The sequence below is a fragment of the Podarcis raffonei genome, chromosome 9 (genome assembly GCF_027172205.1).
Source record: "Podarcis raffonei isolate rPodRaf1 chromosome 9, rPodRaf1.pri, whole genome shotgun sequence".
In the NCBI taxonomy this organism is placed as follows: domain Eukaryota; kingdom Metazoa; phylum Chordata; class Lepidosauria; order Squamata; family Lacertidae; genus Podarcis; species Podarcis raffonei.
Window position 1 is genome coordinate 22,734,782 of NC_070610.1, and position 16,372 is coordinate 22,751,153.

Below are 16,372 nucleotides of genomic sequence, written 5' to 3' on the forward strand. Positions count from 1 at the left end.
GCTTATTTCCTTGACATCTGATGGGAGGGCATTCCACAGGGTGGGTGCCACTACCGAGAAAGCCCTCTGTCTGGTTCCCTGTAACCTGACTTCTTGCAGTGAGGGAACCGCCAGAAGGCCCTTGGAGCTGGACCTCAGTGTCCAGGCTGAATGATGAGGATGGAGGCACTCCTTCAGGTATACTGGACCAAGGCCTTTTAGGGCTTTAAAGGTCAGCACCAACACTTTGAATTGTGCTCAGAAATGTAGTTCGAGCCAATGTAGGTCCTTCAGGACCAGTGTTATATGGTCTTGGCTGCCACTCCCAGTCACCAGTCTAGCTGTTGCATTCTGGATTACAGTGGTACCTCAGGTTAAGTACTTAATTCGTTCTGAAACTGTTCTTAACCTGAAGCACCACTTTAGCTAATGGGGTCTCCTGCTGCCGCTGCCCCGTCGGAGCACGATTTCTGTTCTCATCCTGAAGCAAAGTTCTTAACCTGAAGCACTATTTCTGGGTTAGCAGAATCTGTAACCTGAAGCATATGTAACCTGAGGTACCACTGTAGTTGTTATTTCCAAGTCACCTTCAAAGGTAGCTCTACATAGAGCGCATTGCAGTAGTCCAAGCAGGAGATAACTAGAGCATGCATCACTCTGGCAAGACAGTCCGCGGGCAGGTAGGGTCTCAGCCTGCATACCAGATGGAGCTGGTAAACAGCTGCCCTGGATGCAGAATTGACCTGCGCCTCCATGGACAGCTGTGAGTCCAAAATGACTCCCAGGCTGCTCTCCTGGTCCTTCAGGGGCACAGTTACCCCATTCAGGACCAGGGAGTCCCCCACACCAGCCCGCCCCTTGTCCCCCCAAAACAGTACTTCTGTCTTGTCAGGATTCAACCTGATAACATCACTGATTGGTTTTCATGTACAAAACAGCTGCCACCAGGGCTAAGAGCGAACAGATTTTCATATCATGTCAGATGCAATACTTTATCAGAGGAAGAGTGTGCTGCCAAAACCAAAGCTACCTGAGCCTTCCCATATGGGTAGCTGTGGCATCATCAAGCCTAATTTCAAATGCGATTATGAAATCGCTCCATATTGTTCCTACCTTTTTATGTTTTACGTTTATCAGCACTGTAAATAAAGAAGAATATATAAGAACCAGTAAACAGAGAGGAAATGAGCAAGACCCCCCACAGATGTCCAGGACAGAACGTCTACAGCCCACTGAGATGACTTTGCCACTGTGCCAGGGTACGTGAAAGCTTTTTAAATCTCTTTACAAAACAACAACTCTCTCCTAACTAATTGCAGTGAAAATAAAATCTACTATTCTCCTTTCTGGTATTGCATGTATTGTTAAATTTAGAGGAGATTGAAAGAATTAAAATACTATGAGTTGTTTTGTGCAGAATCCAACCTCTTTATACAATGCGGGGTTTAAAAGAAAAAGAAACCACTGCTCAGAAATTATCTTCGGAGAACTTTCCAGGCTCTTGTTGCTATTTCACTTGTGGAATTCAATCACGTACCATGAAATTCAGCTTCCACATTTAAAGTGAATTTGGTACATAACAAGCGTGCTTGCAAAATAAGCCAGACACCTTGTGATAAGGAAAGTAAGAAGAAATGCTCTGGGTGTGTACGTGAATGACAGTTGCTTCAGGGAACGTCCCTTAAACTCCCTGGAAACAAATCGCTCAATAAAGAGGTTTTCTGGAAGTGCAAAAGGCTCGAAAAATGACCCTCTCCATGCTCGACAACCGTAGCAATGTAGCTATATGTCTTTTTCAAAGCTTTAGGATGTCTTTCTTTTGAGTGTGTGTGCGTATTCAGAAATGTCCCCTGTCAAACAACCCCATTATTATTATTATTATTATTATTATTATTATTATTATTATTATTATTATTTTTGCCTAATTTGAATCTCTCTCTCCAGATGTTACGTGGAATCAGCAGTTATTAAGTAAACAGAGCCCACGTCTTTCAGACACGAAACAGAAAAACTTTCCGTCGGAACATAATTTAAGTCTGCCGGTCAGTTCTGCAAGAGAAATGAGGAGGTAGGTAACAGAGTTGTCAACACTTAACAACACTAACAGGACTGGCTTAAAGGTTTGTCAGTTAAAATTAGAAACTTATTTACAATGATACGGAATCTCAAAGCAAAAGTAAAGGTGGATGGGGGAATGAGATATGCGGATGAAATTACAATTGGAAGTTAGAAAGTCAGTTGGGTTGGGAGGGATGGGGGGGGAGTCATTGACTCGAGAGAGTCAGAATATAGGTAATGTAAAGGTAAAGGGATCCCTGATGATTAGGTCCAGTCATGACCGACTCTGGGGTTGCGGCGCTCATCTCGCTTTATTGGCCAAGGGAGCCAGCGTACAGCTTCCGGGTCATGTGGCCAGCATGACTAAGCCGCTTCTGGCGAACCAGAGCAGTACACGGAAACGCCGTTTACCTTCCCGCTGGAGTGGTACCTATTTATCTACTTGCACTTTGACGTGCATTCGAACTGCTAGGTTGGCAGGAGCAGGGACCGAGCAACGGGAGCTCACCCCGTCGCGGGGATTCGAACCGCCGACCTTCTGATTGGCAAGCCCTAGGCTCTGTGGTTTAACTCACAGTGCCACCCACGTCCCATAGGTAATGTAAAGATATGTAAAATCACACAGTGTTTTTTGAAAATGAAAATGCCAATATTATTATTATTATAAAAAGGAGGTAGGTAACAGAGGCTTCCATGACTTAATCAGCATAGTATGAGAGCATACAATCAGCTATGATATCACAGACCACACTGAGACAGAGACCCCGGGGAAGAGAAAGAGGTTGCCTTAAGTTTCGTGTTTGACCCTTCCCTAAGCGAGAACAACAAGTAAGCCACTCTGGGAAGGGAGTGTGACATCTGGGGGTAGACCGTAGAAACAATGGGTCATGTGGTAAAATGTTCCTGGATTGTACAGCTTCAGAGTGTGGAGCAGTGAGGAGAGGAGCATGACATGACTGGAGCCTCTTGGGCTTGCCGATCAGAAGGTCGGCGGTTCGAATCCCCGTGACGGGGTGAGTTCCCATTGCTCTGTCCCAGCTCCAGCCAACCTAGCAGTTCGAAAGCACACCAGTACAGGTAGATTAATAGGTACTGCTGCAGCGGGAAGGTAAACAATGTTTCCGTGCACTCTGGTTTCCGTCATGGTGTCCCATTGCACCAGAAGCAGTTTAGTCATGCTGGCCACATGACCTGGAAAACTGTCTGTGGACAAACGCCAGCTCCCTCGGCCTGAAAGTGAAGATGAACACCACATCCCATAGTCAAATTTGACAGGACCGAACTGTCCAGCGATTCTTCACCTTTACTTTTCCCCTTATTATCATTATGAGTTAATTCAATCCTTCTCGCCTGCGGAATACTAGCCACACTTTTGTCCTACAATGATAATTCTGACTATACGCGGAGGCGTTTTTTTACCCAGTTACGACTCCCCTGTTTCCATTTGAAGAAACCATGTGCAAGAAGAGTTCACCACAAGATGCAGGGAGAGAGGTTCTTATTCAACCTCCAAAGCCTGCACCAGACCACTCAGGCCTGCAGCATGAATCCTCACTCTTGTCAATGCACCAGCCCTGCCTGAGGCAACAGAATGGCTTCCTAGAGGACGCTCAGTGCTTGAGGCTCAGTGCCATTTCCTGCCCCATTAGGATCCCTCCTGACTCTCTGTTGTGGGGCTGGACTTGCTTCACCAGAGTTCCCTCCTGTTTTGTTTCTGTTTCAGGGCAGGCTGTCGAGAGAGCTCTGGAGCTGGGCGATCATCATCATCACCCTGTTCTCCTACAACTCAAAGCCAGTCACCCAACAGGTACAAAAGGTCAATAAGGATTTTCACAAACTAATGAGCTGCTTTACAGAGTTTTCATTCCAGCTCAAACTTCCTAACTGGTGAGCGCAGTTTTGAGGCGTAGGACTGGTGGCATAGATTAAGACGTTCCCAAAAGTATTTTATCACCCTGGAAAATATCTAGGAGCTGCTTCTACAGATAATGGGAGGTTGTTCGAATGCCATGTGGAGTGGAGGCAAAACATAAAGGAGGTAGTTGTCTTAGGATGTCAGTTTGCAATTCTTAGTGCAAAAAGTATTGATCTGATGTGTAGAGATCTTTCCTATTCTACTTAATTCAGGAGGGTTCTGGAAGCTTCTGGAAGTTTCTCTGTGTGAAAGAAACAAGCAGAAGGTTCATGCTGTTTGGGTTATTCCTTCAGAGAAGCTGAATACAGCTGGCTTAAACTGGTTCTGTTATCTCTTTCTGTCATGGTCATGCTGACTATACAAGTAAGGCCAGAAGGAGCCTGGGTTTCACTTTCTCTTTCTATCTCTTTTCCTTCTGGTGTGGTGTTCTGTACATAGTATGCTTAGTGTTAAGGTTTAGACTTACTATAAGCTATTGTAAGTTTAAGTTAAGTCTGCTGCAACTGGATTTCTTACGGACAGTGCCAATCCGGAATGTATTGGATTTGTGACCATTATGCTCATTTGCCTTCAGTACCAGTAAAGCTCTGCTGGATGAAATACAATTGCCTCTGGTCTATTTTTTGAGGAATCCTGCAATGAGTTTCAGCTGTTATTCTGCTAACTATACATTGGAATCTGGATCAATACGGAGTAGAATTTCAATGGCACAGGATCCTATCAAACCACCACAAATATGGAGCACATCCACATGGCGCTTGCCTAAGAGGAATAGCTCATGCTGTAGCTATGATGGTTGTAGCCCTGTGTGTGTCTCAGCCAGAAACAGTTCCTTCCTGAGCCATCCAACTGACAGAGAACCGAAATGAACTGTGGTGCAGTATGTTCATTGTCCATTGGGCTACTCTGGTGAAGATGTCTCTCTTTTCCAGGAGATGCGCTATCCTTGCCAACCACAGGCAGCCACTGTCCATAATGTCACCTTAGTACAGTGTTTCTCAGAATGTAGGAGAGGAGCCCCACCTTTGGGGTGTGAGAGACCCTCAGCCATGGCTGGTTTGGCCATGAATGGTTTGAGCACTCGCTAGGTCCTCAACGCTTTGGCTAGCTGGAGGACAAACCAGCCTTTTCAAGGCAGCGGAAGGTTTCCTCTCAAGCCAAACATCAGCTTTGTGAGTGAGAGGATTTTCACGGGGGCCACAGCATGGGAGGAAATGTTTGAATCTGGTTTTGTCGTTTCTTTCTTTCTTTTAGGTCTGTCAGCGGAAAGAAACTCTGCTCTAGCTGCGGACAGCCTCTTGGGAAAGGCGCTGCCATGATTATCGAAACACTCGGTCTTTATTTCCATATTCAGTGCTTCAGGGTAGGATTCCTCAGAACTGTATTCTCCCTAAAGGATGGCCTGCTTGTTGTCTTTTGCATGGCAGTTCCCTTCCGCACAGTTGGGAGGTTTAGTGCAACTTGCCTTGCAGGTGCTTATACCTTCTGTTTCTTTCTGGTGATGGATGCTCCACCATCCTGAGCCATCTATGTGGCAAGCTACTGCAGACAATGCAACCACTAGAAATTCTCCTGCTTTGATGTCAGGCTTCAGGGAATCCGATCCCTCCCAGGGTGGCAGCCAAGAAGCAGATAAACAATAAAAGTTCTTACCAAGCAATTTATTCAATAATTCACATTGAGCAACGAAGGAAGGCAGTCTCCCTAAGATAATGGCGTTGCTCTGAGTAAAGTCCCATCCCCGCCGTCTCTCCTATTCTACATCACCCCTGTGTCGGCTAATCTGAGCTTTCTGACTCTGAGCTCTCTGTTCTAGTACCCTCAATGCACGCCTGGTCCTGGGAGAAGGGGAGGTCAGGAATGCTTTCCAGAGACACTGAGTTTATCCGCTGTCTCTCCCCTGGTGCTTCTTCTTCTTCCTGCTGTCCCTCTCCCAGTATTTCCCAGCTTCTCCCCTCTGCAGCCTCTGAACTGTGCCCTTCTGCAAACCACTGTTCTAAATCTATACTGTCCTCCTGTTCTTGGAAAGGTTCAGGAGAAGGGGCGGCAGTCTCCACCGTTTCTCCTCAGTCCAGGCCCTAACACTTGGAGCAATGTGAAGATGTAGCAAACAAAGATGCACACCCAGATGGCGTATCCACACCACTGACTTAAGCTATCATTTAATTTCTAGGGAATTCTGGGAACAGTAGTCATGTGACAGGGAGTAAGGGAAGGGATATTTCACCAAAGTACAGATCCCAGGATTCTTGGTGGATGGGCACCATGACAATTAACCTGGTATAAAAGCATCATAGTTTGGGTATTATTATTATTATTATTATTATTATTATTATTATTATTTGCCCATGTGGCTGGGTTTTCCCAGCCACTCTGGGCGGCCTACAGCATATCCCTAGATATCCCGATGAATGTATTATTTAACTTTAATTATGTCCACTCTTTGTCAATAAATAGTGTGGAATCTGCAAGGGGCAACTTGGAGATGCAGCAAGCGGAACAGACGTCCGGATTAGAAGTGGTCTTCTCAACTGCAATGATTGTTACATCAGATCCAGAAGTAAGTACCGGGGACTGGTCTCAACATGATATTTACTGTGTGTGGTACCGGTTGAGATAAATCATTTGTGGTGCATCAGTTGCCTGAAAGATGTGCAAACGACAAAAGTGCCCTGAGGCACTTTACACCACCCTCTTGTGCACATGAACTTGGAAGTAATTCGCACTGTGGTTAGTGGGTTTACTTCATGGCAAGGGTGCCTCAAGGTCTTGCATGATTGCCTTTGGAGAAAATGCAAGTTTCCCCCGAGATCAGTAGGACTTAAAAGTGCCTAATTATGGCGTGATACGACCCTACCTCACATTTTACTAAAACTGATCAGATGTAGGCAATTTGTACTCCTCACAGGTGAATGGGCAAGTGGTTATTTGCAGGTATGTCCAACATATAATCTTGTAATGATTTAATTTCTTGTTGAAACTGTATACTGTTCTTATTCATTCATTCCATTTATATCCCACCTTTCCTTTAAGGAAATATGGTTCTTTCTCCTTGCCTCCTGCCTGCCCCAGACCCCCATTTTATTCCACTGCGATCCAATAAGGTAGATTCGGGTGGGTAGCCATGTTGGTCTGATGCAGTCGAAATAAATAAAAAACCTGTCCAGTAGCATCTTAGAGACCAGCTAAGTTTGTTCTGGGTATAAGCTTATACTCTGTACAAACTTATACTCTGTACAAACTTAGTTTGTCTCTAAGGTGCTATTGGACAGTTTTTAATTTATTTCCAATGAGGTCGGTTAGGCTGAGAGAATATGATGGGCTCAGTGTCACTCGGTGAATCTCACCCTAGGTCTCCCCAGTCCTGGTCTGACACTCATTACCGCACCACAATGAGCAGTGATCCTCACAAAGAGTGACTTAGAGATTGTAGGTTTTGCCTCCCAATCTTTTTCCTGGTTAGTCGTACCGAGAGCTGAAATAATCTAGCACTGCGAAACCAACAGTACTAAATGCTAGAGCTAACGGGATATTAAGAGGCTGATCGCAGTAAAATAAAATACTACCATTGGCACGTGGAAGAGGGGATGCTGGCATGTTCTGTGAACCCACAAGATACTCGTAGCTGCAGGAAGGTTGCAGTCTTGATATTCCACCATTGTGAGTTTGTAAACTGGCTCTGGAGCAGCCACAGGCTGTGGGAAATGGCAGAAGAAACCGCTCTGATTCCTTTCAAAATTCAGTGCAAAAGGCCAGGAAACGACAGAGGCTGTTCCTGCCTCTCTGCATTCACCTGTTTGCACTGATCTTTTAGCACTGCCTAGCTCATTTGCAAATTTAGCAGAAGGCAGGCAGTTCCAGCTGGCTCAGAGGGTATGGCTGCTCACGTTCCATGATGCATGCTTTATTATTATTATTATTATTATTATTATTATTAATAATACCCCGCCCATCTGGCTGGGCTTCCATCAAAATATTAATATATTCCAATAAAATATTAAAATACAGTAATGCATCAAACATTAAAAGCTTCCCTAAACAGGGCTGCCTTCAGATGTCTTCTAAAAGTCTGGTAGTTGGTTTTCTCTTTGACATCTGGTGGGAGGGTGTTCCACAGGGCAGGTGCCACTACCAAGAAGGCCCTCTGCCTGGTTCCCTGTAACTTTGCTTCTCACAGTGAGGGAACCACTAGAAGGCCCTTGGCGCTGGACCTCAGTTCCGGGCAGAACGATGGGGGTGGAGACGCTCCTTCAGATGCTTTGAGTAAAGAAGGGAACCACAACAGATGTACCTCTCCTCTTTCCGGGGAAGAAAAAGTGTGTTGTTATAAAGAGAATGAGAAGGAAAAAAAACTAATTCTAAGAAGCTGCTTTTTGCGCTGGGAAACACTTCCACATCCTGAAAGGCAGAGGGCACTGTTGTATAGTTTCACAGTCAATTTGCACCAGGGAGTCGCACGTTTTTGCCAGGAACTGTCGTAAATAATGAAATGAACAATGCATAAATTATCATTTAGATGTGTGGCTTTAATTATTTCAATCCCACATTCTCATTCGGCTTTGAATCTAACTGCTATAGCCTGTTCTGTGAAAGGGTGGACAGAAAGTAGACGGCGATTTGACGGAAAACCACGTTCCCGTTTCCAGTTGCTGACTACTGCTGAGATTTTTGCAATGCTAAGGAAACACCAGTGTGCTCACTTAGTGGGGATCAGGGGGGAGCCATGGAGAAGTGGGAGAAAGGTGTGCATTTCTCCTAATCTCTCAACCCTGGTTGAGTAACTGCATCGAGCCACGCATATAAAGCACATCACTTCTCCCAAAGAGTTCTGGGAACTGTAGTTTATCCATCTCAGAGCCTCAATTCCAGCATCTCCTTTAAATGTACACAGCCATATAAGCCTCAGTGGTGCACTGCACCCTCTCTTCGGCTGTTTAAGATTGGAAATACAGAAGGAAGGAGGTCTTAGGATGCTTGTACGCAAAAAATACATTGCAGTTGCCATTAATTTGATTCTGAATTGATTTTAGAAAGCTGTGTTACTTTTATTGTTGTTAGCCACTCTGAGCCCAGCTTTGGCTGGGGAGGGCGGGATATAAATAAAATTTTGTTGTTATTTTTATTTTAAATTTTATTAATTTTCACACAATTATAAACAAAACAAACAAACAAACAAACAAATTTAGATCATAGCCTTATTAAAATTACACTTATTAACATTGTTAATTGACTTCCTCGCTTCCCCTTGGTTAAATTTCCATGCATATCCTTTTAACGGTTTTCCAAATCAAAGTTCTTATGACATTTAACTTAAACATTAACATCCTTATAACTTTAATTTTAAAATTAATTTAAAATTAATATGTTTAATTTTAAAATGAAAACATATTAATTCATCACTTAACTTATATAAAATCCTAAGCCAATTAAGTATCTGCAAGCTATTTCCAGTTAATTTAACTTTAAATATTTAACTAAAAATCATAAAATTTTGTCCATTCTTCCTGATACTCCTCCTCCTTCTGGTCGCGGACTCTTCCGGTTAGGTCGTCTAGCTCCAAAAACTCCATCATCTTCATATTAAAAAGGTAAAGGGTACCCCTGCCCGTACTGGCCAGTCGTGTCCGACTCTAGGGTTGTGCGCCCATCTCACTTAAGAGGCCGGGAGCCAGCGCTGTCCGAAGACACTTCCGGGTCACGTGGCCAGCGTGACGAAGCTGCTCTGGCGAGCCAGCACCAGCGCAGCACACAGAAACGCCGTTTACCTTCCCGCTATAAAGCGGTACCTATTTATCTACTTGCACTTGGGGGTGCTTTCGAACTGCTAGGTGGGCAGGAGCAGGGACTGAGCAACAGGAGCTCACCCCGCCGCGGGGATTCGAACCGCCGACCATGCGATTGGCAAGTCCTAGGCACTGAGGTTTTACCCACAGCGCCACCCGCGTCCCATCATCTTCATATTATTTTTATCATTTGTTGCTTCCTGACGTGAAGAATGGCGTAAGCGCTTTCATTTTTTCTACCCGTTTTTGTCTTAATTATAGCCGCTGGTCAGCCCACGACTTTGTGACATGGATTTCAGTCTTGCGTGCAGATGTGTTCTCCAAGAAGGATTGTCGCTGTTGTTCTGTTCCTGGGGCTTCTTCGGGACAATCTCTTGTCAGAGCTTATATCCATGGACTTGATAGCTCTCATCTCATCTTTGCAAGGCAGGCACAAAAGGCTACATCGGCTACTTTCCAATGCAATACATATTCCACCCCCTTTCTTAATTCACTTCCATTACATGTATGACGTTCATCTCTGGACTTTCAGTTCCTTTTCCCTCTCGCGGGAGCGTGCGTGTTCCATATTATCAGTTACGTTTGGTTTCTGAATCTGCTCTTATGAAAGTAACAAGGAAATAAAGATGCAATAAACCTGTCCTGTTTCTAATACAACTAGGAACTGAGAATGTTAAGTTTACACTACTTTTTGTAGATGTTCTATAATATGCCAATGTGTAAATCTAATTAGTTGCATTTGAAGAAGAAGAAAATTTTAACAGCATGACAGAAAGCAGTTTCCCTCCTGTTTTGTTTCTGAAGTGGTAACTTTATATATATATATATATACAAAGACACTAGTTTGATCCAAACATCCTGTAATTCTGAAACAGTTTACTATATTACTTTCAGTGGAAGTCAGTAAATTGAGTGAGCAAGTGATTGCATGTTCAATCCTACACCCATGGACCTGGGAATAGGACCCACTGAACTCAGTGGGGTTTACTTCTGAGTAGACATGCCTAGGATTGGACTGACAGTCATGCCATCTGTTGTGTGCATAAAATGATGTTTCTTGTAATAACAAACTATTTTACCGAATGAAGTGTTTTCTCTAAGCTTAAATAATACATGCATTCAAGGTTGTAGAAATACCCAACAGGTCGACTGGCAGCCCATGAGATGAATCTACTTTCTGAAGCAATTTACCAGCCACTGGTAGCTGTACCCTGTTTTAATCGAAATGTGCCCACGGTTTGACTTAGATGCAGAGGGAAGTTAGTACCTAAATCATCATCTAGCCCAACCTCAATGCAGCTCCGTGAAGATGTGACGTTATTTCTCTCCCTTGGTGCTGGTGTGCGATGGTCCGTCTATGCCTCAGCACGTGTGTACCATAATTGTGAAAGTGAAAGTGTTGCTGCTTTGGGGGGGGTGTAACTTTTTATGGAGTCTGACCCATAAACACCTAGCACCTCCAACCACTTGCTGTATGGAAAATAAAATGGCTCCTGAGGATGCAGGATTTGGGGCACCCTAGAATAACCGTTAAGAAGTCCGTCTTGAGATAAATATCATAGAACGACCACTGCAAATGCTTTCTGCAAGGTCGGTGGAGCAACACTGCAAGCCAAGGCTGCTAATTTTCGGTTGTAGGGAAAGACGTTTGTGGGCGGCAGGGATGGAGACACGCAGCCTGAAGAAAACAGGACAGACACTCTGGAATTTGGGGCTGTAGAGCCTTTCATTCTGCAGAGAGTGGGCATGCTTGACGCTGGAGTATTCAGTGATGGGTACAACTTTGGGACGACTCATTTATATATTCCTGCTTCCAGTAAAGTTGCCACAGAGTTGGTTAAACTTCTGTACCCCAATGGTTCTGCATATATCGGATTTAAAGGGGGAACCTGGGCCTGTATGAATAAATGGTAATAATCATATGATTTCAGCTGAGATCCTAAGCTCCTTAGGTTAAAACCGGTGAGATGCACTTCCAAATAAATATGCTTAGGATTTGGTTATGTTTACACGCACACCAATTTAGGGCACGGCCAAACACTTTTCTTCAAAGAGGGATAAAGTGCTGGCATCAGTCCCCATGTGTTGGCTCTTCCTGGAACATTGCTTCTTACGCCTGCAGCCGTATACTCTGAAGGGAAATGGCGCTACAAAGGCTTAAGCGTCAATGGCCTAGGAAGACAGCCTGAACACATAGTGCATCAATGCGCATGTTTCCCAGGCTGTTTGTGTGCTCCCTTAGCAGCGTGGTCTTCATCATTAAACCCAGATTGATTCCCACACCAATCTGGTAACATGCATAATGTGGGAGGGGTACTATGACTGTGGGCACCTGATGTGGTTACTTTGACACTGGCGCATTCCCAGTGTAGGAATGGGAAGCAGCCACATTGTTCCCCACATGCAGCCTCCTCGGTGTGCACACAATGTTACGTTCTGGAGCAGCATTAGAATCGGCCACAAGGAAGGAGCAGCAGCAACCATGCTTTTCAGATAGCTAAAGAACCAGCCCTCTTGACCAATAATGATGGAAGTTTTGCAAGAAATAAAAGAGAGGGGGTGCTATATTTGAATCTGGATTTAAACCCGGTCAAGTCAGGTGCACCGGGTGTGTTTCTGATTTAACATTTTCCTGACTCCTAAGGAACTGGGATGGTGATCAGAGGCAGCACACTAGATTTAGCTGATGTGCTAGGGTTGTAAAATAGTGGTTTGTGAGCAGTATTCTTTGGTATCTTCTGCAGGCTGAGTAAAGGTGCGAGAGATTGGAAAGCCTATGTAGTTATGGTCTTCAAAAAGGAAAAATATATTTATGCTGCCTTAAGAATATGAAAGCAACAAACAAAATTAATTGAGATTCCTTGTTGTATTTGCACATCGGTTATCTCTTGGTGGGCTAGCAGAAAGAAATAGTGGACATTTCTTAGGTAAGCAATAAATATTTTCTAAGGGTGACACAGTGTCACTATTTATTTATGTGTCTAGGTGGGTCTTGATGTGCAGTTGTGCAAACATGCAATGATGTCTCCTTTTGTCACTCAAAAGCATTTGTATACGATTGTGTCTATCTTAAAACATACGATTGTCTGATAGGAAGTTACACATTTCATTAAAATTGTGCCTTAGAAAATACAAAGCTGTTGCACATTCACCAGTGACAGATGGATGTAATAATTGTGGTGTTGTTTTTTAAGAAAAAATATAATTCCTAAGGACAGAGATTGGCAACGAAGTTGTTCTGCAAACAACAAACCTTGTGGGACTGTCCATTTGACCCCACATTGTGAGTAGTCATTGAAGTGATTTGTTTGGGGATACATATAGATAACTTTGCTGTTTGAATGGATTGTGCTGTAGTCATAATACCTCTTTGTATAACACGAAATGCACAGTATAAAAACTGAAGCCACAGATTTGTGTAAATACCTTTCTCCCCCACCAAAAAAACTGAATTATTCCCCTGCTTGACTGCAGTTTTTACAAACACTTACCTTGGAATAAGCGCTATTGGGGGAAGAAGAAAAATTGCTTCTTAGTAAGCAAGTATAGGATCACAGTGCAAAGCAGTCATTCCCAAACTGTGGACTGTGAAAGCATTACTTGTGTGCTTTGTGACATGAACTGGACTGCATAGTTAAAAGCTCATGCAATTCCAAAGTACAGGAGAGGCTGCCCGGTGTGTCTCTGCATGATGTGTGTTCCACCCTCCCCTCCTTCCAATCAGCCAAGCTAGAGGCAGATCATTCTGTGGTGTGTCTCTGTCTCCATTGCGTCATATTAAATACAGAGTTGCAGCAGAATTGGGCATCCTCCAAGGAGATTTCCCATTGCATCTCTGCTTGAGTTTCTGCTCCTTCCATTCAGTGGCTTATGCAGAAACGCAAGAAATTGGCTTCTCCCGGATAGCCATTCTTCCTCTCACACACTACAAAAGGTAACCGCTTTGGGTGCAGCAGTGATGTGCGCCTCCATTTTTAATTCAGACATGGCTGTGTCAGCTCTCAGAAGTTTGGGAAATTGCATCAAGGGTTGGAATCGGGCGCCTCCTGTTCAGAAAACGGCCTCTGCTTGTAAACAGACAGTCCTTGAGGTTCAGCTGGAAGGCAGGCTTCTGATCTGAGCACTGCAGTTTGCAAGCCCAAGTGGTCAGTTCCACAAATTGGACTTGTCAGTGGCACAACCTATCGTGTTGTTTCTGTTCCCTTGTGAAACAGCGGGGGCTGCTGAGCCTGAGGGCCACACCCAAGCCTCTGGGGGCCACATGGCCACTTCACACTCTTCTGCTGACTGCACAAACACTCTTTCTCAGCTAACCCATGCAGATTAGTTGAGGATGGGGATTTGTCGCCATCTCTGCATTCAAGTGATCAATCCCGTGACCAGGAAGGGATGATTTACATCCCCACCAGGGCACTGAGCTGTACCCCACCACAGCATTTGATCTACATTAACCCCCTGCCCCCCTTTTGCTGCTGCCACAAAAATCAGTGGCTTTCTGGTGGAAGAGACCCTTGAACTGGGGCTTAGCCGTCCCTGCTTCAAATAAAGGCAGACGTAAGGACCCAACACCAATGTTCTGAAGTTCATTCAGTTGTGGCATTCTTGCTACTGGCAGCAAGTGTGTTCCCTGCAAATTGGAGCTGGGTTGTGCATTAAGTCTCCAGACTGATGCATTACTGCAGTCTATTTCCTGGTGCAGAGCAGTTGCACACCTGACCGGGAGATTTGTGTTTACATCGATGCCCTCTTAAAAGGTGTTGAGAGAGCAGTCTGGCATAGGTCTTTAGTGCATGTGAAGGACTGCGGATATGGGCCTGAACCCAGCTTACAGTTGGGTATCTTCAAGACTTTTGGGAACCAGTGGTGCTTAAGGGCACAGCTCTGTGCTTGTTGAGTATAAGCCAGTGGGGAGCTCTGATAAGATTCCCATTGAAATGAATAGAACTTGCCCCAAGAGCAGAAGATGGTGTGTTCTTGTGCAGGTCCTGTTGCTTTCAGTGGGTCTTGCACAGCAGCATATCCCAGTGGCTTGTGAAGACGTTGATTTGCACTTGTGTGCAAAGGTTGCTTTTTAAAAAATAAAAAAATCATGCAAAATCATGAGGATTGTGTAGCTCTGATCCTGCTTTTAATAACCTTCAAGTCCTGCCAGTCTTCAGTAAGAGAATAACTGCAGCCGGAATTTACATGCTAGCAGAATTTTTCAAGTGCAACGTTTTTATACACAAACAGGATTTTATGGCACATCCACTTACGAATGTAGCTGACCGTCTTTCTACTTGTAAACTGGAAGATGGCAGCAGCTAACTTTACATGTATCAAAACCTGAATCACTCACACGTTCCGCTTCCATTAAGATAGATTAGTCACCAGCATAAAGATTTTTTTTAACTGTCAACTCTCCCTCTTTATATTTCATTTCAAATGAGTATGCACACTGCAGTCCCCTCATTATTTCCAGCTCTGTTTATAAACGTGTTAATATTTGTTTCACAAATAACTTGGGAATGGGTAAGGGTAGGGAATGGCCAGGGAGGGGGGAGTTTATCTACTGCTATGTTGGTTTGAAATGGTAAATAATGTGTTTCAAAAGATAATTTACTGTTGACGCGCCAATATAATAAACATAATGGATTAAAATAAAAACCCCAAAAAGTGTATTTAGCTTCTAATTTCTTTAGAGAGCAGGCATAACCATGTCATAATTATTTTTTTATATATTTCATTTTCAAAACTTCATAGTGGCCCTTATTCTTGTTATGTAGAATTAATTCCGTATTCTCTGTAGTTATCTATAAGTGGTATAAAAGTTGGTGAGCCAGAAGAGGGCTACTTTATATGCAAGATCACCAAAGGATGAAAGTCCTGCTTGGGTTAATGTTGAATACCAGTTACACTAATCTCCATTGATGATATTTATTCTAAAATGCCTCTGGAAAGCAAGAGAATTCTTGTCTAAATGCAACAGCTTTTATAGTAAATGTTATGTTTATAAATAAACATTGATTAAAACTGGTGCTGTTTGACTTTTAATTGTTTTGGTATAGCCAAACACAATAAAACTTTGCAGGAAACAAATGTATTTTGTTTGGTGCCTGGTGCTATGCGTTTTGCTAGAAGCCGTAGAACAGGTATTGAAAATCCTTTTCCGTCTTGAGATGTGTGATGTACAGAGTTAAATTCCCATTGGATGAAAAGTGTACTGTAGATTGTTACCCGAAAACTTCTCATTGATAAATCAATAGTCCAGAGTTACAAGTGCTGCCCCTAGTCTCTTGGAACATACCCAAGTTTGAATTAAATCTATATGACTTGATCGTTGGAAATCTGGCATATTGGAGAGGGGCATATGTGTGAGAACATTCAAGAAAGGTATTAGCTTTCCTTTCCAAATTTCATTATGTGAAATTACGCCAGAAAGGGCTTGGGTGACAGCCATACTCAGGTGTTGCCCCAAAATGTCTACCATATATTATGACAGTTTTGCAGGATCAATATATACGGGCTCAGAAGAGAGGGTGACCTTTTGCTGAGCCACCCAGTCCCAATGGTGATTTGGGGGTTTGGATTTCTCTGCCTGTGAAGAAAATGCAGGTGATTGGCTTCAACTATATGTTAAGCAAAGCCTTTGCCCAAG

General features: G+C 43.7%; 1 protein-coding gene across 2 annotated transcripts in view; it reads left to right on the forward strand.

Moving 5' to 3' along the window:
* The window catches only part of LIMCH1 (LIM and calponin homology domains 1), a 215,049-nt gene extending 199,299 nt beyond the window's left edge, over positions 1 to 15,750 (forward strand). For both annotated transcript variants that reach the window (XM_053403907.1, XM_053403908.1), the window contains 6 exons: positions 1,117 to 1,238; positions 1,924 to 2,047; positions 3,761 to 3,853; positions 5,207 to 5,315; positions 6,410 to 6,512; positions 9,997 to 15,750. In XM_053403907.1, the coding sequence (XP_053259882.1) occupies positions 1,117 to 1,238; positions 1,924 to 2,047; positions 3,761 to 3,853; positions 5,207 to 5,315; positions 6,410 to 6,512; positions 9,997 to 10,022 (577 nt within the window). In that variant the 3' untranslated portion in view covers positions 10,023 to 15,750. The remainder of the gene's footprint in view (positions 1 to 1,116; positions 1,239 to 1,923; positions 2,048 to 3,760; positions 3,854 to 5,206; positions 5,316 to 6,409; positions 6,513 to 9,996) is intronic.
* Positions 15,751 to 16,372: the final 622 nt, after the last annotated feature.